General features: G+C 45.9%; 1 protein-coding gene across 3 annotated transcripts in view; it reads left to right on the forward strand.

Moving 5' to 3' along the window:
- The window catches only part of ATP8B1 (ATPase phospholipid transporting 8B1), a 275982-nt gene extending 258634 nt beyond the window's left edge, over window positions 1-17348 (forward strand). For all 3 annotated transcript variants that reach the window (XM_029579627.1, XM_029579621.1, XM_029579613.1), the window contains 2 exons: window positions 13698-13828; window positions 14898-17348. In XM_029579627.1, coding sequence (XP_029435487.1) covers window positions 13698-13828; window positions 14898-15125 — 359 coding nt within the window. In that variant the 3' untranslated portion in view covers window positions 15126-17348. The remainder of the gene's footprint in view (window positions 1-13697; window positions 13829-14897) is intronic.
- The last annotated feature ends 2621 nt before the right edge of the window (window positions 17349-19969 follow it).

Raw genomic sequence — 19969 nt, forward strand, 5'->3', positions numbered from 1 at the left:
ACAAGCATCCGTTTCTTGAACCCCTGGCTGTGCGCTGTTTAGGAAAACAGACGCAGATAAATTCTGCATCTGTTTTCCAAACCGGCAGACTGCCAATACTCTCGGGCTCCCGTTATCAAGGAGGCGCTAGGGGCACGCAAGTGCTCCCAGGAAGGGCGCCTGGGGCATGGGGGCATGTTAGGAAAGCGGGCACTGACTATGTTCAGCGCCTGCTTTCTGCACATAAATATATTGCATTGGCCCCTTAGAGCCTCATTTGCTAAATCTTTTTCCCTATTCTGCCTCTATAGGGAGAAAAAGCACAGTAAATAAAAGGTCAGCTTTCAAACCGGTGCGCAGGAGCACATTGGTGGTATGAGTCTGCACGCGCCCGGGGTCATGGCAATTTTATAATTTGATCACACGTATGTGTGCATGCTATAAAGTGGTCTGGCCATGTGCACCTGCATACCCAGTTTTAAGTGGGCACATTCCTGTGTGTGCAAATGCTGCTTCAACCATGGAAGTGGGTGGATTTTAAAAAGGATGCATGTTGATGCCATTGCCAGTAAAACCAGTTCATCCCCAGTTAGCAGCTAGGTTCACAAAACTCTCCTAGCTTAATTGGCTTTATCCCCAGCCCTTCAAACCCCGCAGATCTTCCAAGTTCTCTTTATTTTACAACTTACACCAACCTAGTAGAAGTAAATTTTTGTGGCAGGGGACCTTGGTGCATGCCAGGCACTGTTCCTTCTAAGCTTCACGCGTGCACGGCTGCGCACAACTTTGTTCGTGGCCGTGCACAGCTTTTAGCCCCCTGCACAGAGATCGGATCAGGTGGGGAGAAAGCAAACCACTGCCTGATCCGATCAGTGGCATCACACCTCTTTCCGGGGCAGCAGGAGTTGCATTTATCCCAACTTTATCTCCTGCTGCCACATAGCCAGTCTCTCAGCTCTTATCATGAGATCAACTCCCGCTGCCACCCACCCCACAATTTGACAGGCCCACCATGCTGCCTGTCCCCATGGCAGCTGAAAGAGAGAGAGAGAGAAGATGCAGAGGCTGCCAGCGGACCCCCATTCCGCTGGCGGCTGAAGATGAGGCCCAGGTCCTGTGTGTGTATGTGTGTGGCTGCCTGCATCTGTGTGTGGGAGTGAGAGTACGAGCATGTGGCTGGGTGAGAGAGAGAGAGTGTGTGTGTGTGTCTGTCTGTCTGTATGGGTGGAGGTGGGGTTTGAGTCTGTATGTGTAGGAGTGAGCGGCTGGGTGAGAGCCTGTGTGTGTGTATGCATGTCTACGAGTGTGATCCAGTGTGTGGATGGAGGGAGGAAGAGAAGACAGGTGGAGAAAGGGAATGTGGGGAAAAAAGCCTTGGACCAACATCTTAGAAAAACAAGATGAACTAAGCTTAAAAAAAAACAAAAAAAAACTTGAATTTTTAGTGATTGCGCGCCCCTAGCACCTCCTTGCTAAAGCAAACCCGATCTGCGTTGGCGGTTTTCCTAAACGCCGCACAGCCAGGGGGGTTCAGGAAACAGATGCTTGTCATTCGAGCTTCTGTTTCCTGCACCTGACTGCCAGTGTGTTTTTGGGGGGGGGGGGGGGGGGTTTCTGTTCTTTAACTTTATTTAAGTTTGTTTTTCCTCCTACTTATATTGCACTAATGAATAACATTAGTACTGTCTGGTGTTTGGGGAAACACCATTAATACAATATTTATATATGAGGATAAATTTTTCTTTTCCCAAAAAACATATTTTTCAAATCTATTGCACATCCATATAATTAAAATCACAAATTATTGTATCCTAAATACATCATTTTATATATACACAAGGGTGATATTGTAAAAACAGAATAATCATGTAATTAAAATATCTTGCAATATTGCATGTTTGTATTTAAAAAAAAAAAGTTTAAGAAATCAGATAAAAATATTTTAATTAGATATGAAAACACAAAAGCAGTTACAATTGGCACAGACCAACGTACAGGAAGCAGTACAAACTGCAGCGTCTGCTCATTATGCTTAAAAAGGTTTTACATTTCAGTAATAGAATTATCCCCTAACACCTTAGTGCTACCCCTCCCACCCAAACAGGGTTCATCCTGTAAACGTTTAAGAGGATCTTGCCTAGCATTTCTCACAGGACAAGCAGGATGGTAGTCCTCACATATGGGTGACATCATCAGGATGGAGCCCAATCACGGAAAACTTCTGTCAAAGTTTCCAGAACTTTGACTGGCCCCTACTGGGCATGCCCAGCATGGCATTAACCCTGCAGCCAGCAAGGGTCCCCCTTCAGTCTTCTTTTTTCCGCGCAGCAGTAGCCTCGCGGTTTAGGAGCTCTGAACACATTCCTGACAGGAATTGTCCTCACAGACTTATTTAAAATAACTTTGCCCCACAGGGGTCCCTTCTCTAACTTTTCTCTGGCTGCGGTACTTCGGTAAGTTTTTTTCGCCGATTACCGTCGAGTTTGGCCCTCGCGGCCTACTGGCCGTCGACCTTACCGCGGCTCGATTTTTTCTATGGCCATGGCGTCGGGTTTTCGTCTGTGCCCGGATTGTACTCGCACCATGTCTATCACAGACCCTCATAGTCTGTGTAATGTGTTTAGGCCGTGAGCATGATGTCCTGACTTGCACCAAATGTGCCCTCATGACACCAAAAGGTCACAAAGCCAGAATGGAGAAGATGGGACTCCTTTTCCGTGCTCACACCCTGACGCCATCCATCGTATCGACGTCATCGGAACCGGCACCGTCTAAGTCGCACCAACATCGACAACCGTCCGGTGACCGCCCGCCATCGACGTCTTCATGGCCATCGACTCCCGTTTCTCCCCCTCAAGATTGAGGGGACCGAAGGGAGAAACATCGGCATCGTAAGTCTCGGACCGTCGAGGGAGCAAAATCGACCTCACCACTGTCTGAGCCACCATCAAAGAAGCCCTGTCCAGGAACGGCACCGACCACTCCTGCGACCGGGACATTGAGGCCACCCTCACCCGATCGGGGTTTGGGAGTCGCGATTCTGCCTGTAAAGGTGGTTCCTCCGACTGTGCCTCAGCCTCCCTCTTCCATCACGGAGCCGGCTGGTCCAGGAGGCCATCAACAAGGCGATGCAATGGCTCCAGGTCCCTCCAGCACCGACATCGGCACAGAGAGTGGAACCGGTCACCGACCCGATTCCAGCAGCGCTGGCACCGCTGCTATCCTGGATGGAGGCGCTCATGACTGCCCTTCCACCGGTGATTCCCGGGTCTCCGATGGACCCAGTGCGCTCCCTGATGACAGCCTCATCGGGAGGAGAAACACCATTTTGCATCCCTCCTTCGGGAGTTCTGCCTCAGCCATTGATGCCATGTCGTCCCTCGCCACCGATTCATTCATCGGGAGCGATACACACATCAGCGCCATCGATGCCTTCAATACCGGCACCGATGCCTTCCAGGTTGTCCATGGTGCCCCCGGCGATTCCTTCGATTTTCTCGGAGCCTCAGCTGGGGCCTTCGGGTATCCAACCCCCTTCTCCTCTTACAGGACAGCCTACTGATCCTTATGACACTTGGGGTGATGATACTTCCACAGACACCGATGACTTACCTTCACCTCCCTCTCCTACTGAAAGTAGAAAGCGTTCTCCTCCAGAGGACCTGTCTTTCATTAATTTTGTGAAGGAAATGTCAGAATTGGTCCCTTTCCAGTTTCAGATGGAGCAAGATGATAGGCACCAGATGATGGAGCTTCTCCAATTCCTGGATGCCCCTAAGGTGATCACTTCTATTCCCATTCATCAAGTTCTTCTTTACCTCCTCAAAAAGAACTGGGAAAACCCTGGATCCATTGCCCCAGTACACAGAAAGGCTGACACTACTTATCTGGTACAGTCAGCCCCTGGCTTTCAAAAATCTCAGTTTGACCACCATTCAGTTGTGGTGGAATCGGCTCAAAAGAAAGCAAAAAGGACAAAACCACACTCTTCTACCCCTCCTGTCAAAGAACACAAGTTCCTCGACAGTATTGGTCTTCGAGTGTTCCAAGGGGCCATGCTTATCTCCAGGATTGCTTCTTACCAGCTGTATATGACCCAATACAACAGGGTCATTTTCAAGCAAATACAGGACTTCTCTGAAACCCTGCCTGACCAATTACAAGAACATCTTCAAACCCTTGTCCACAAGGGGTTTGAGGCAGGAAAGCATGAGATAAGAACAGCTTATGATATCTTCGACACCTCCACTAGAGTGTCTGCAACTGCCATTTCAGCAAGACACTGGGCCTGGCTCAAGTCTTCTGACCTTCGCCCAGAAGTACAAGACAGGCTCTCTGACCTGCCCTGTATAGGAGATAATCTGTTCGGTGAACAGATTCAGCAAATAGTGGCTGAATTAAAGGACCATCATGAGACCCTCAAACAGCTCTCATCGATACCTTCTGACTTCCCTTCTAGGCAGCCCTTCAAGAAGGACTCTAAGAAGTCATTCTTCCGCCAAGGAAGTACTATCCTCCACCAACAAGGTCCCGAGTTACGAGGCCTTATCAGAAATCTCAGCCCCGCCAGCCCCGGAAGCAAAAACCACAAGCAGCTCCCCAGCCGCGGCCTGTTTCAGGGTTTTGACGTTCCCTTGGAGAGCAGCAGCCTGATTCCTCTGCCAGCTATACCAGTGGGAGGTCGATTGTACCACTTTCACAGCATGTGGCAATCAATCACAACCGACCAATGGGTGCTAGCAATCATTGCTCAGGGTTACCACCTGAACTTTCTCGCTCTTCCACCGGATTCACCACCTCTACAAGCGTGGAGAGTAACCGACCACTCTGTCCCTCTGGAGCAGGAGGTTTCCCTTCTTCTCCAGTTAAGAGCAATAGAACCCGTCCCTCTTTCACAACACGGCCTAGGGTTCTATTCCCGGTACTCTTTGATTCCCCAAAAATCCAGGGGGCTTCGTCCAATTCTTGACCTACGTGCCCTCAACAAGTACCTCCAGCGGGAAAAGTTCAAGATGGTAACCCTTGGCTCGCTTCTACCTTTTCTACAAAGAGGAGACTGGCTCTGCTCTCTGGACCTCCAGGACGCGTACACCCACATTGCGATAGCTTCAGCTCATCGCAAGTACCTCAGGTTTTTAGTAGGCCCAAAACACTATCAATACCGAGTGCTTCCATTCGGCCTAGCATCGGCACCACGAGTCTTTACCAAATGTCTAGTGGTTGTCACAGCTTTTCTCAGGAAAGATGGTGTTCACGTCTACCCCTTTCTAGACGACTGGTTAATCAGGGCCCCAACCCAGCAAGCCGCTCTATCGTCCCTGGATTTGACCCTATACACTCTGATTTCTCGTCATTTACGAGAAATCCTATTTAGTCCCATCTCAAACCTTGTCATTCATTGGGGCAGACTTGGACACCTTATAGGCAAAAGCCTTTCTACCTCAACAACGAGTGCAAACCCTCGTATCTCTCGCTCACCAGTTGCAGTCTCAGTATACAGCAACAGCTCGACAATTCCTTGTCCTTCTCTGACACATGGCGTCCTCAGTCCATCTCACACCAATGGCCCGCCTGGCCATGAGAGTCACGCATTGGACTCTGAGGTCACAATGGATTCAAGCGACTCAGCCTCTGTCAACCATTGTCCACATCACCGACGCACTCCGTCTGTCTCTCACCTGGTGGAAAGATCAGAACAATCTCCTCCAGGGTCTGCCTTTTCACCTGCCAGATCCTCAACTCATTCTCACCACCGATGCTTCCAACCTCGGCTGGGGAGCTCATGTGAACGATCTGCAGTCACAAGGATTTTGGTCTCCAGAAGAAGCCAAACACCAGATACATTTCCTGGAGCTTCGAGCGATGCGATATGCTCTCAGAGCTTTTCAGGATTCTCTATCAAATCACGTTATCCTGATTCAGATGGACAACCAGGTGGCCTTGTGGTACATCAACAAGCAGGGAGGCACAGGCTCCTTCCTTCTGTGTCAGGAAGCTGCGCAGATTTGGGCGGAAGCGCTCTCCCGCTCGATGATCCTCAGGGCCATCTACTTGCCGGGAGTACACAATGTCTTGGCAGACAAACTGAGTCGTGTCTTCCAACCACACGAGTGGTCGCTCAACCCCTCGGTAGCGACCTCTCTTTTCCAGCAATGGGGTTATCCCCAAATAGACCTCTTTGCGTCCCCTCAAAACTACAAAGTGGACAATTACTGCTCCCTTATTCGGAGCGAGCGCTCTCAGCCCAGAGATGCATTCTCCCTCTTGTGGGAAACCGGTCTGCTTTATGCATTCCCTCCACTTCCTCTTCTCTCGAAGACTCTCGTGAAGCTCCGATACAGTACAGTGTGCTCCGACAGAGCGCACTGTTAGCCGGCATTTGGACGCGCATTTTCGAAGCGCTAGCATTACCCCTTATTCAGTAAGGGGTAATAGCGTGTCCAAAACGCGCGTCCAACCCCCCCCCCCCCCCCCGAACCTAATAGCGCCCGCAACATGCAAATGCATGTTGATGGTCCTATTAGGTATTCCCGCGCGATTCAGTAAGTAAAATGTGCAGCCAAGCCGCACATTTTACTTTCAGAAATTAGCGCCTACCCAAAGGTAGGTGCTAATTTCTCTGGGCACCGGGAAAGTGTACAGAAAAGCAGTAAAAACTGCTTTTCTGTGCACCCTCCGACTTAATATCATGGCGATATTAAGTCGGAGGTCCCGAAAAAAATTTGAAATAGGCCCGCGGCTTGCAGGTTGAAAACCGGACGCTCAATTTTGCCGGTGTATGGTTTCCGAACCCGTGGCTGTCAGCGGGCTCGAGAACAGACACCGGCAAAATTGAGCGTCTGCTGCCAAACCCACTGACAGCTGCCTCTTTTTACCGCCGGGCTCTCCCACGTTTTTTACTGTATCAGCCCGTAACAGGTCTATTCCCAGGGATTAATGGTAACCTGGAAAGGTGCCTAGGTTACATAGATTTCAAATTTTACAAACTTTTGGAATAGGGGGGTTATTTATCCAAATAGTATGAGTATTATATAGTGACCTGCAGGCACTTGTTTTAGTAAATGGCCATACCTCTAATGATGATCACCTGAGTTGGGGTACAAAGCAGGGATGCCCCCTATCCCTGCTGCTGTTTGATCTGTCTTTAGAACCTCTCCTTTTAAAAATTCAGAGAAATATAAACATCAAGGGAGAGAGGGATTAAATGCAAGCTTTCCCCAGGAACTTCAGGACACCAATTTTGGGGATGTCTTTGTATTGGTCAGATTTGGAGAACTGTTGTATCATACATATATCGGATTACAAAGGTAGTGCTCCCCCTACAAACAGCTCCTGCCAGGTCATCGAAGAGGAGTACCTGACATTAGACCAAAATTGAGGCTTTAGATACGCAAAGCCCTTTTGGGGCTGATGCAATAGTGCGCTCAGCCCAAGTGCACTGTATTGCATCGTGTATAACCCGCAGTCGGACGCAGGTTGAATAGGAGCTAATGAATCCCCCACCAGAAAAACTGACCATATCACTCCTATTCTCCAAGACCTCCACTGGCTCCCCATCACCTTCCGTTCCCAATACAAAACACTTACCATCCTCCATAACACACTATACAATAACAACTCACCCTGGCTTGAAGATATGCCACAATTCCGCCAAGCTAATCGCCCCACTAGAAACTCCCTTGCTAGCACTCTCCAAACCCCTTCACTTAAAGTTGGACACCTCACCACCACCAGGGATAGAGCCTTCACCATTGCGGGCCCCACCCTCTGGAACTCCCTCCCCGCCAAACTCCGCCTAGAACCGTCCCTGAGCCATTTCAAAAAAGGAATCAAGACATGGCTCTTTCAACAGGCATACCCCAATTCCTCTCAAACCTAGTCCTTTCCCTCATTGAACCCCCTCAGCTCCCGTTCAACCTACCTACCTTCTCCCTGACCTCCCCTATACCTTTCCTGTACCCCTTCCTCCCTACCCCGCCCTCTTCACCCTTTAGCATGCTCTCCCTAAAAATACCCTTGCTCAGTTGTACCCCTGTTTCCCTCCACACCCCCCTGCTCCTTTTTCCCTTTCCCCTCTCCCTTCCCGCTCCCTCCTTCTTTTTCCTCCCCCCCGCACCAGCATTTATCTGTATATACGTGCACTTGCCTCCTTTCATACTGTAAATAAGTTCTATATGCTAAGTTCTTAAGTGCACATGCCTCCTTAGCATTGTTTATAGTTCACTTGCATATCTAACCCTAGCATGAATGCAAAAGTTGTAACTCGGCTCTTTGACTCTCTTCATCTGTACTTTTATATATTATCCAGTTAGCCCCCTTCCCCGTTTTTTGTAATTTCCTTTCTCAGTTACTTGTAAACCGACGTGATGTGTCCTACGAATGCCGGTATAGAAAAATGTTAAATAAATAAATAAATAAAATGCAATTAAGGGGATTAGCGCCTATTCAATGCGCATCTGAAGCGGAGTGAGTCTAATAGCGCTAATCACATGCAAGTGCATGTGATTGAGGCTATTAGCATTCACTCAAGATGCAAAAAAAAAAAAAATGTCTAGGGTACACATTTAGCGCTCAGCAATTAACGCCTGCCTGGAGCAGGCGTTAATTGCTGAGCGCTCCTTAAACCAGTACAGAAAAGCAGGAAAAAAAACAGCTTTTCTGTACTGCCTCCTACGTAATATCGTTGCGATATAAAGTAGGAGGAAACCCAAAATTAAATATAGATAAAAATAGAAAAAAAAAACCCCACTGGCATTCAGGTGCAGGAAACAATGCTTGAATGACAAGTGTCTGTGTCCTGAAAGCCCTGGCTGTGAGGTGTTTAGGAAAACCGACGCCGATAAACTCAGTGTCTGTTTTCCTAACCAGTGGACCGTCGACGCTGACCAGGTTCTTGTTGGCAAGGAGGCACTAGGGGCGTGCAAGCAACCCTAGCACCTTCTTATGCGACCCCCTAATTTAAATATTGCATGTCGTCCCCCTTGGAGTCGCCTGGGGCGTATGAAGAAAGCGGGCGCTGAATGTTCAGCGCCCGCTTTCTGCGCATATTTATTGCACCGGCCCCTTTGTTAGCAAAGAAAGCATTTTTGAAATGTTGGATAAGGGAGGATCCGCTGATGTTAACTTGGTGGAGAAATCAGCTTCATGACACGTGCATGTTTGAGAAGTATGGGGAGAAAATTGACTTATCTAGAAAGAATTGTTTTACTGTTATGGGATTTATATCTGCAGTCACTACCACACAGGGCCTGTAGTGAAATTATCAGTGAAATTTGATTGCTGGATAAAACTATTGCTAATTGCAGGTTTATTTAAGCTAGGGGTATGATAAGGAAAAGGATGCCTGTGGTCCTGATTGGGGAAAGAAATGGGAGAGGGGTTGGGATCTGTTGGGGGAAAGTTATAATACCATGGTAGGGGGTGGCACTGGGCAGAACCAGCCAGTATACCCAGAATGATTTATGAATTAATGTTTTGTTTTACCATGTAATGCTGAAATTTAATTTAAAAAAAATTAAACATAATTTTCAAAATTTCAACAGGTGACATAAGGATTTATATAGTTAAAACCATCTAGACAAGATATACAATATTTAGCTAGTAGCTGGGGAGGTTCAGGGTAGGCAGTCCTCCACTGCCTTAGCACAAAATCTAGTTCCTCTGCACTCTCAGCCAGGACTGGAGAGTTCTAATGTGTTCTGGGCTAGTCTCCATTACAGCTGGAACTATTCGACCAATGATAGCCTAAGGCACTTCCTTTCTGACCAGTCGCAATACAGAATGTTGCAACATTATACCTTCTGGTAGAGAATGGGGGGAATAAGCATTCCAAGCCTCAGTTTGGGATATGCAGGTTAACCTGTTCAGTCTTCACTACCATAAACTTCAGAGCTCTGCCACCTGCCTGTCAGGTCAAGGATTGCAAGGGAAAGGAGGTCTTATAGGGGGGAACAAATCTTGGTGCAAACTAAGCAGTCTTAACAGGCACAAAGATCCCTGATTTGCCACAATTTTCTTGATTTCTGAGCAGAAAGTCATTGATGTGTTCAAATGATCAGCTATGGAGTTTGTCACTTTTGATGCTTAGGGCAGAGAACTTTTCTTGCAGCATTAGTATCTGCAGTACATTCTTGATATATTTTAGTTGTGAAAATGATCTTTTTTTTTTTTATAATTCAAAATTTTTATTTATGTAGTCATATTTGTCATATGTGAATTAAAATGTCTATATTTAGAGAGATTATTCATTTTCCCCATCTCTTTTATCAACCAGTTTTAATAAAAATTTGAAATCAAATCTATTTTGTTTTTCTGTGCTGGAGGCGGGAAACAGTAGCTTTTGCCTTAATCCATCATGGATTGCGCACATTGAAACCAGCAGATAATTTGCCTTTTCTTCTGATTTTAGCTCTGTACTTGGAGTTCTTTATCTCGCTATGCTTCTTTTTATCCTCAAATTGCTTAATCTAAAAAAAAAAAAAAAAAGTGAATATAAGAACATGCCATACTGGGTCAGACCCAAGGGCCCATCAAGCCCAGCATCCTGTCTCCAACAGTGGCCAATCCAGGCCATAAGAGCCTTCTCTTTTCTTTTTGTATTTGATTTTGTTTTTATTTTTGGGGGTGACCCTCCACTCTCCTTATGCCGCACCGTTATTTAGTTTAAATACCTTATGGCATAGGATTTGAATTTATCCCTTAGTATCCTTTTTCCTGCCTCAGACAGATATAAGCCATCTTTGACAGAGACCTTTTCTATTCCATAAATTGCCCCAGCCTCCAATATATCCGAAACTTTGTTTCTTGCACCAAGTTTTGATACATCTATTAAATTTATGTACATTGCTTAGTCTCTCTTTCCCTTTTCCAGGAACAGTTAAGACTGTCTTTTTCTGGTTTTGTTTGATTTTGTTTGTTCATCTCATGTCACTTTTACTTTTATGTGGTTTATTATATAGTTTAATTATATAGTGAGATTTTGTTTCAAATCTGATTGTTTTAATTATAAATTGCTTAAGACCTTGGCAATAGGCAAATAAGAAATCCATAATAAAATACATCCAATTAAAATACAGTATACGCAAATTACAAGAAACCCCCCCAAAACTAACACAAAACTAAAATAATACAAAATAAGTACTATGGCAGTGAAATAATCCTCAACGGAATACCTCAGACATAGTCATCCATTCCATTTTGCCTATGCATACCCCAATAGTTTGTAGGTAAAAAGGTCTCCTTTGAATAAGTAATATGGGGTAGATTTTAAAAGCTTGCGTGCTGTTCTGGGAGGCCATAGGAGGCCTTGCATTCTGTTCTGGGAACGCTAGGAGAGCGGTCCCATCTTAAGGGGACTGTGTGCCCTTGGGCCTCGGCACGACCCCAGAAGACTCCAGAGCAGCACCGAGGTAGGCGAGGCGTGTCCAAGCGTGGGTGAAGACTAAAGGTCTGACCCTCTACCGGACCTGCATGCTTCTGGAAGGCCAACAATGCAATGTGCAGTTTATTCTTCCCTTCTCCTATTTATGAGCTCTCATGCAACCAGAAGGAGATGCTAGAAAAGTACTGGCAGACTATTTGTAGGCAGTTGCTTGTTAGTTTTGCAGTAGTGGAATTAGGTTAGCACTGTAGAAATCTAAATTACTTTACAGACTGATCTTCATATACAGGCCGATACAGTAAAATGCGCGGGAGAGCCGGCACTCTGAGGCGAGTGCCCGCTCTCCCGACTCTGCCAGGTCCTTCAAGAGGCAGTATAGTAAATCCAGGCCAACCCAGGGTAGATTGGCCTATCAAGGGATCGAGCATCCCCCCATAGCAATGCATGCAAATATTATACATGTGATAGTACTTCAGAAGACTGTACTTTGTCCTTTTTTTTTCATGTTGCATTTTATTATAAATGCATAATTATTTGTATGCATGTGAATATATGGTGGGGCTGGGGCTTGTGAGGCTGTAAGCTTTGCCTAGGCTGCCTAATACGTTGGCACCAGTCCTTGCTGCCCTAGCTCCATATTGTGGGAGAGAAGAATTTGATTTGGAGCTATTTTGTCATGGTCCAGGCTGTCCTCAGTCCTGGCTACAGCAGTAATGCTTATAGTGTTGGCCACAACTTAATTTTCTTTTTCTTAAGTCCTGGAGAAAGCAGGCAGAATGGATCACTTCTAGTCCTTGCTTCCCCAGGAATAGGTAGGCAAAGCAGAGCCTGGGGAACCATATAAGCAGCAGACTGTAGCGCACGGTCAATGAGAATGTGCTGGAGAGGGAAAGGCCCTGAGAAGTGGGAGAGGATGAGCCATGTTAGTGAGACTTCTGTTTGAAGTGGCTGAGCTGAGCTTTGAGGGGCAGCTGGGTTTGGAAATGCTGAGCCTTCTGGAGAGTGCCAAGAAAGGGGTGAGAATGGGAAAGGGGGGAGGGCTGGCAATAAGCATCGCCTTTTACATAATGATGCAGCAGTGCTGGAGGCAGTCACTCAGCACAAGAGAAGCAGCACCACAGCAAATGTGTGTTTGAACCACTGGCAGGGAGTGTAGTAGTCTCATTACTTGGCAACTGGAGTTCTTATGTTCATTACTTGGCAACTGGTTCAAGAGCTGATTAGTTGGCAAAAGACTTTAACATCAGACCAGGAATCCAGGATATATAAGAGATGTAACAAAACAGGTGGGAGGCCAAATCGATTGCATGGATGGAAGGGGGATCTGCAGCTCAGTTTGCTCATCCCCGCTCTAGAGTGAGCTCTACTTAGATTGTTCAGAAAAATGTGAAAATTTTATTCGGAGATTTTTTTGTCTCTGTTCTGCCAGCCTCCAGGTGTTCCTTTCAACACCTTAGCTTGGTGTGCTTTTGGGAGCTGTTGAAGCACAAGCTGAACAGAGAGTTCACAGCCGAGTCAGATAACCCATGGGCCAGTTTTCAAAAAAAATCTCCCGGGCTGATATTTGCCTGTAATCTGCCCTAGGGCCAACCTCTGGGTACAGCTTCCTCACCACCTTACATTGCAGAGAAACCGACTTGGCCAAACTGCCTGAAGATGCTCCCTATTGGATATCCACCACAATTCTGACACAAAATTGTTAAATTTTAAGCTCTAATGATTGTCATGCTATTGATCACTAACGCCCGAATTTTCAATGGCCTGAGCACATTAAAACCGGGGGTTACTTGCGTGGCCGGACCACGCGCATGACCCCTGATATGCGCAGCAGTGCTGGGCCAGCAAAAAAAGGGCAGGGGCCGGCCAGGACAGCAGCCTTTAGGCCATGTCCTGGGGAAGTTCATGGCAGCAGTGGGTCGGCATGCGTAACTTACTTCTGCTCCAAAGGAGCAGGCAAGTTATAAAACAAAAAAAAAAAATAGGGTAGGCAGGTAAGGGTAGGGGTCGGGGAGGAGGTGAGAGGGAAAAAGGTAGGAAGGATAGCTAGGGGTATAGAACTGGGGAAGGCTTATTTGCTTCATCGAGCGTCTGTTTCTAAAATGCCCTTGTGTGCACGAGTCCCTACTCCCTACACGTGCGTGAGCGGATTTTAAAATACAGCGCACATGTACGTGCGGGAACCATATTTTATACCATGTGCGCGCATTTTATAAAATAACCATGTCCACGTGCACACGCGTTTGTTTTAAAATCGACCCCTTAATATATTGGAATGGTCACAGCAAAGATGAACATTAAGGATCATATAGATTTAAATATTTCTCCTCGTTTTTCACAGGGGCAGCTCCAAATGCACTTAGGCAACCTTATCTTTGGCTGACAATAATCTTGACGGTTGCAGTCTGCCTGTTTCCTGTCATCGCCCTACGTTTCTTCTCAAAGGCCATTTGGCCAACAGAGAGTGACAAAGTAAGTAGATGCATGTAGTTTGCCTCAGTTTCTGGTAACATGAAGGATCCCGTAATGTCGAAATAGTAATGTAATCTCTGGGGAAATAAGAGCCTGCTTAATTTCTGAAGCCTTTGCCTGCCTTATATTTGCAAAGATGTAAGGAACTCCCTCCCCACACACCTCCGTCTTGAGCCCTCCCTGACCAATTTCAAAAAAGGCATCAAGACCTGGCTCTTCAGACAGGCCTACCCTGAAACCAACCCCCCGTAGACAATCCCCCCCTCTGAAGCCAACTCCACCCTCCCACCCCAATCCCTGCACACCCCTCTGGATCTCTCATCATCATGCCACCGGAAATTGCCTTGATGTAAGTTAATTGTATTCTCCCACTGCTGTAAATAAGTTACAACTTATAGAATGTTTAATGTAAATAAGTGTTAATGTATAACCCTCTCTAAATTATCACACTTCTGCAGTCCTTCTGCTGTAAATACCTCCTCCTGTAAATACCTCCACCTCAATTATGGTTACGCTTTTCTACTTTCTCAGCTGCTATCCCTTCCTCCTCTATCTATACCCCTCACTCCCGCCCCCCTTTTCTCGCCTGCTCCCTCCCCCGCGCCCTGTTTTTTGTAATTTTCCTCCTTTCTCAAGTTTATTGTAAACCGGCACGCACGAACACCGGTATATTAAAAGCTGTTAAATAAATAAATAAGTTAGTGTCAAAAACTGTAGATTGAAAAGAGCCTGACACGGTGATCTCTCTACAATAAGCCCCTTTTTTCCAATGAACCTAAATTGAACTTTAAAATCAGCAAAAATAATTCTGGCCCAACATTTTAGAGCTATATCCACTCTATCACACCTATATACATTGCTCCCCAACCCATTTGCTATAAAGAGGGGTTTGCATTATGTCTATCTGTACAGCACCATACACATCCTTTAGCACTATATAAATGAATGACCATAGAAAGTAGTAGCATGTGCTCCCAATCCTTAAAAAGTGATCCAAAAGTGAAAAAAGAAAATTAAAAGAAGCAATCTTTGGCTTTCATTTAAAATGATCTCACGTTGCCTCCTTTAGGTTCAGCAGAACCGTAAGAGGTACAAGGCTGAAGAAGAGTGGAAGCCAAGGCACAGTGTCTTCCGTCGTGGTGTGACGGGCCGGCGCTCTGCTTATGCCTTTTCCCACCAGCGAGGATACGCCGACCTCATTGCTTCAGGACGCAACATACCCAAGAAACGAGCTCCACTAGATTCAGTGCTAGGAGGCAATGCTGCGGAACTGATAAGGACTAGGAAGATGAGCTGATAACTTTCAAAGCGAGCCTGGAAAGCATTTAATCCAAGCAATTGCACAGAGAAAAAAACTTATATTTTTAAATGAGACCACTCAGGATTTTTTTTGTATTTTGAAGAGGTTCTAAATACTCCAACACTTTTTTACACAACAGCTTGGTTGTAACTAGTGATAACACAGAGGCCAAGAACTTTTAAATACCCTGTACCATTTTGCTCAAAAGATGAGTTCTTTCAATCAAGAAACTCGAGGGTATGGAAAAATCTTCATCACTGTATTCTTGGGTACATAATGAAAAAGTTGATGCATATTTTTTTTTCTGTGACATATAGTAGGACAAGACTGGAAATCTGTTTTCCTAGGAAAAGAATATTTCATCTCAGCTCAGAAAAACTGGGAGATCTGTGTGCAACATTAAGCAAGTTTTACTAAACCATGGTAATGGTGAAATATGATCATTTGTTTCCTTCCTTTGGGAGTTATACAGTCTGACTTTTTTTGGAGTTGAAATTGGGTTACATACTATTTTAATCACTTGAGATTTTTGGCTGAACCGAATGATGGATTTTAGTAAAAGTACTTTTTAAAATATAGCCAGTCTTCAGGTTTACTAATGACTACTGTAACAGGCACGGGACGTTTGGAAAATGTTCTCTCACTTGTGACTTGTTGAGGTTTATCCTTTCCAGGCAATATCAGCAGTATCCTGATTATGTATGTTACTTGTCACAGTGTGCTTAATGCTATTCATTCTTCTAAGCACCAATTTTCAAGAAGACTTAACAGTGAAACTTGACTATAATATGCTTGGGTTCTGAATTTAAAATCAAGTTAATTAGCCCCTGCTGAGGCGCATGTAAATCATGGGGATTATATGGTCAATTTTCTTGAATGGATAGTTGCTGCTTTCAGGGCTTTTTCTTTTTTCTCTTATTGCTAATTATTTCCTTGCTTTTAAATGAGCAATATCCTTAGTTATGTTACATTTTGACTTTCAATATTCTGTAGTGCTCATGATAATAAGTGCTGAAGATTCAAATGTGGATTCCAGAAAAAAAAACTTCTATCACTTTTAAATAAATGAGAAACTATAAAGTCAAGGCAAACTGATTTTACAAGGAGGTCATGGGGCCACAGTGAAAATGTATGTGTAAAGAGGTTTCCAGTCCTGCTGAGCAAAATACCAGGAAATGAGCAGTGTAGCAAACTTCACGCTTTGCCTTTCCTCTTATGGCTTATTATCATTTTTTTTTTTTTTGCTTATTTCAATTTCTTGCTTTTGTCCAAGAAGTAATTATATGAGAATAGACAAGTAGTAGTGGTATAGTCTATCATTACACCAACACAGCATTTTGTGCTTGTTTGCATGGGAATTTATCAAGAAGTAATTCAGTTCTGGACTGGAACCTGATAAGATCGATAAGCTCTCGTACATTTCACAAGTAATTCAGTATGAAAAGCAATATTTGGACATAAATATGGTATCGTGAGGAGCATTTAATTTCCAAACTGAAAAACAAAATGTTCAGGTAGAGTTGCTGATCCTCTCCTACCTGTAAAACACAACATATCAAGCACAATGTGTACTTTTTCATAGCTATTTTTTTCATTCTTGATGGGAAGGGTATAAGATGTGTTTGAGACATTTTTGTTATGTTTCCTGATGGTAGCATGCACAAACAGTTGATCCTGGTATGTTCTTGCTGTACCTAAAATGTGGGTATTTGGTCCTACACCTAATACTTAAGGGGTGCCAGTGCATTGCTCTTGGGTCAGCCAGCATTACCTCCCCCATGGTCTACTGATGTCAGTGAATTGTAAAAGTCATGTGGCCTGAGCTCCTGGGCCCCACACTAGCAGCATCTATCCAGGGAACCAACTTCAGCAAGTTAAAGAGGAGCAGAAAATTAGTCCATTATGCCTTATAGGTGAAATCAGAAAATACTGTATACAGTTCACAATGTAGGTGGACAGCAAGGGCACGTCTTTTTTTTTTATTTTTTTTTTTGTAGAAATGCAATCGGAAGACTCGTTTTAAATTAGGAACCCACTTCTCCCTTCCTCCACCACCCATGTCGTTTTTGTAATAGAAAAGGGTTAATTACACAAGTATTTGAAAGCCTTCTGTGGAAGGTACAATACATTGTGAACACAGTTTCATTACACCACACAAGTGGCTAAATTTTTTGTCAGAAAATGTATTGTTAAAACTTTAATAAATGCATTGATACAATAGCTTGAAAATGTTTTGCTTTATTTTCTTAGCTTATAAAGTGTAGTCAAGATCATGGAGTGTCCTGCCTTCCAGTAGGTGAAGGCAGATCAGCATTCAGGCAGGAGCAGCCTCCTTGTATAAAGGGTGCGTTTATACTTCCTCTGCCTGCCTTTTGGTCTATTTCCAACTAGGTAGAAGTGGAATACATGTATAGACTATTCCCCACCCATCCACTACCATCTTGAAAAAACTTTGGCTGCCCTATGTCTTACAATCTGCTCCCTCGGACTCCATCTGGCCCATCAAAGTTAGTGAAGCTAGCAAAAGGAAAATTAGTTTCTTACCTGATAATTTTCGTTCCTGTAGTACCAAGGATCAGTCCAGGACACCTGGGTTGTGACTCCGCACCAGCGGGTGGAGACAGAGCAAAACTTGTGGGCGGAGCCATATATAAGCCCCTGTGCCAGTCACAGCCCCTCAGTCATATGTAATGTCAAAGCAGCAATGTAACCAAGTAACAAACTGGCTAGAAAAATTCAAACTAACACCGAAAAACTCGAACTTGAACTGGGCTCCCCAACCGGGAGAGCTAAAAACAAGCGAACAGCAGAACTTAAGAAATTATGAGCGGACTCTCCGTTACTGTAGCGAAGCCCTGCGGGTGGGATCCTGGACTGATCCTTGGTACTACAGGAACGAAAATTATCAGGTAAGAAACTAATTTTCCTTTCCCTGTACGTACCAGGATCAGTCCAGGACACCTGGGATGTACCAGAGCAAACCTACCGAGGGTGGGAAGCAGAGAGTCCCGCTCGGAGTACCCTCTCTCCAAATCCCCCGGAATCGGTAGCCCGGACATCCAATCGGTAATGCCTGATAAAGGTATGCATCGACTTCCAGGTAGCCGCCCTGCAAATCTCCTGAGGCGATACCTGTGAAGCTTCTGCCCAGGACGCAGCCTGGGAACGAGTCGAATGAGCCCGAAGACCCACCGGAAGCGGCTTACCCTTTACCAAGTACGCTGAATCAATAGCCTGTTTAAGCCAACGCGCAATCGTTGTGCGGGACGCTGCGGCCCCTTTCTTTGGCCCTGAGAACAAAACGAACAGATGGTCGGTTACCCGGAACGGATTAGTAACCTCCAAATAATGAAGAAGAGACCTTCACACGTCTAGCTTTCGCAGTTCTTTGAACTGGGGATCAGTGGACTCCCCGACCCTGAAGGCCGGTAACTCCACTGACTGACTGACGTGAAAAGACGACACCACTTTAGGAAGGAAGGAAGGAACCGTCCGCAAGGATACTCCGGAATCGGAAATCCGCAAGAACGGTTCCCTACAGGACAGCGCCTGCAATTCGGAAATACGCCGAGCCGAGGCAATTGCCACCAAAAACACAGTCTTCAAAGTAAGGTCCTTAATAGTTGTACGCTTCAATGGCTCAAAAGGAGCGGAGCTTAGAGCGGAAAGAACCCAGTTAAGGTTCCAAGACGGACAGGGGGGACGCAATGGAGGACGGAGGTGTTTAGCCCCTCGAAGAAAACGGGAAATATCAGGATGAAGAGCCAGGGAGGTTCCTCGGACCTTACCCCGCAAACAACCAAGAGCTGCCACCTGGACCCGTAACAAACTGCACGCCAAACCTTTGGTCAGACCGGCTTGAAGAAACGTTAGAATATCTGAGACTGAAGCAGAAAAGGGATCCAACCCTCGCTGCACGCACCAATCCTCAAAAACCTTCCAGACCCGGACATAAGCGAGAAACGTAGACTGTTTCCTGGACCTCAGCAAAGTAGCTATCACCGCGTCTGAGTAACCTTTTTTCTTCAGACAATTCCTCTCAAAAGCCATGCCGCGAGACAGAAGTGATCCGCATCCTCCAAACAGACGGGGCCCTGACGTAGGAGCCCCGCGAACCCCTGGAGACGAATGGGTAACGACACTGACAGCTGGATGAGATCTGCGAACCACGGACGACGCGGCCATTCCGGTGCTACCATGATCACATGAAACGGGTGCAATTCTATGCGCCGAAGAATCTTGCCTATCATCGGCCACGGGGGAAACACGTAAAGGAGTACATCCGTCGGCCATGGAAGTACCAGAGCGTCGACGCCCTCTGCTCCCCGTTCTCGACGCCGACTGAAGAATCGTGGAGCCTTCGCGTTGTCCCATGTGGCCATCAGATCCATGTGGGGAAATCCCCATGTTCTGCAGATGAGCCGAAAAGCTTCGTCCGCCAACTCCCACTCTCCGGGATCGAGGTGATGACGACTTAGAAAATCCGCCTGTACATTGTCTACCCCGGCAATGTGAGAGGCTGCTATGTTGCTGAGATTTTGTTCTGACCAGGTCATCAAGAGCTGTGCCTCTGCAGCCACCTGTGGACTCCGCGTCCCTCCTTGTCGATTGATGTAGGCCACAGTGGTTGCATTGTCCGATAGTACTCGGACCGCCTTTCCGCTTAGTAACGGTAAAAAGGCTTGGAGAGCTAGACGGACCGCTCTGGTCTCTAGTCTGTTGATAGACCACTGGGTTTGAGAAGCTGTCCACAGCCCCTGGACCGACCTTCCTAGGCAAACTGCTCCCCAGCCGGAGAGACTGGCATCCGTAGTCACTACCGTCCATTTGGGTACCAGCAG

The sequence above is a fragment of the Rhinatrema bivittatum genome, chromosome 1, assembly GCF_901001135.1.
Source record: "Rhinatrema bivittatum chromosome 1, aRhiBiv1.1, whole genome shotgun sequence".
NCBI classification, from domain to species: domain Eukaryota; kingdom Metazoa; phylum Chordata; class Amphibia; order Gymnophiona; family Rhinatrematidae; genus Rhinatrema; species Rhinatrema bivittatum.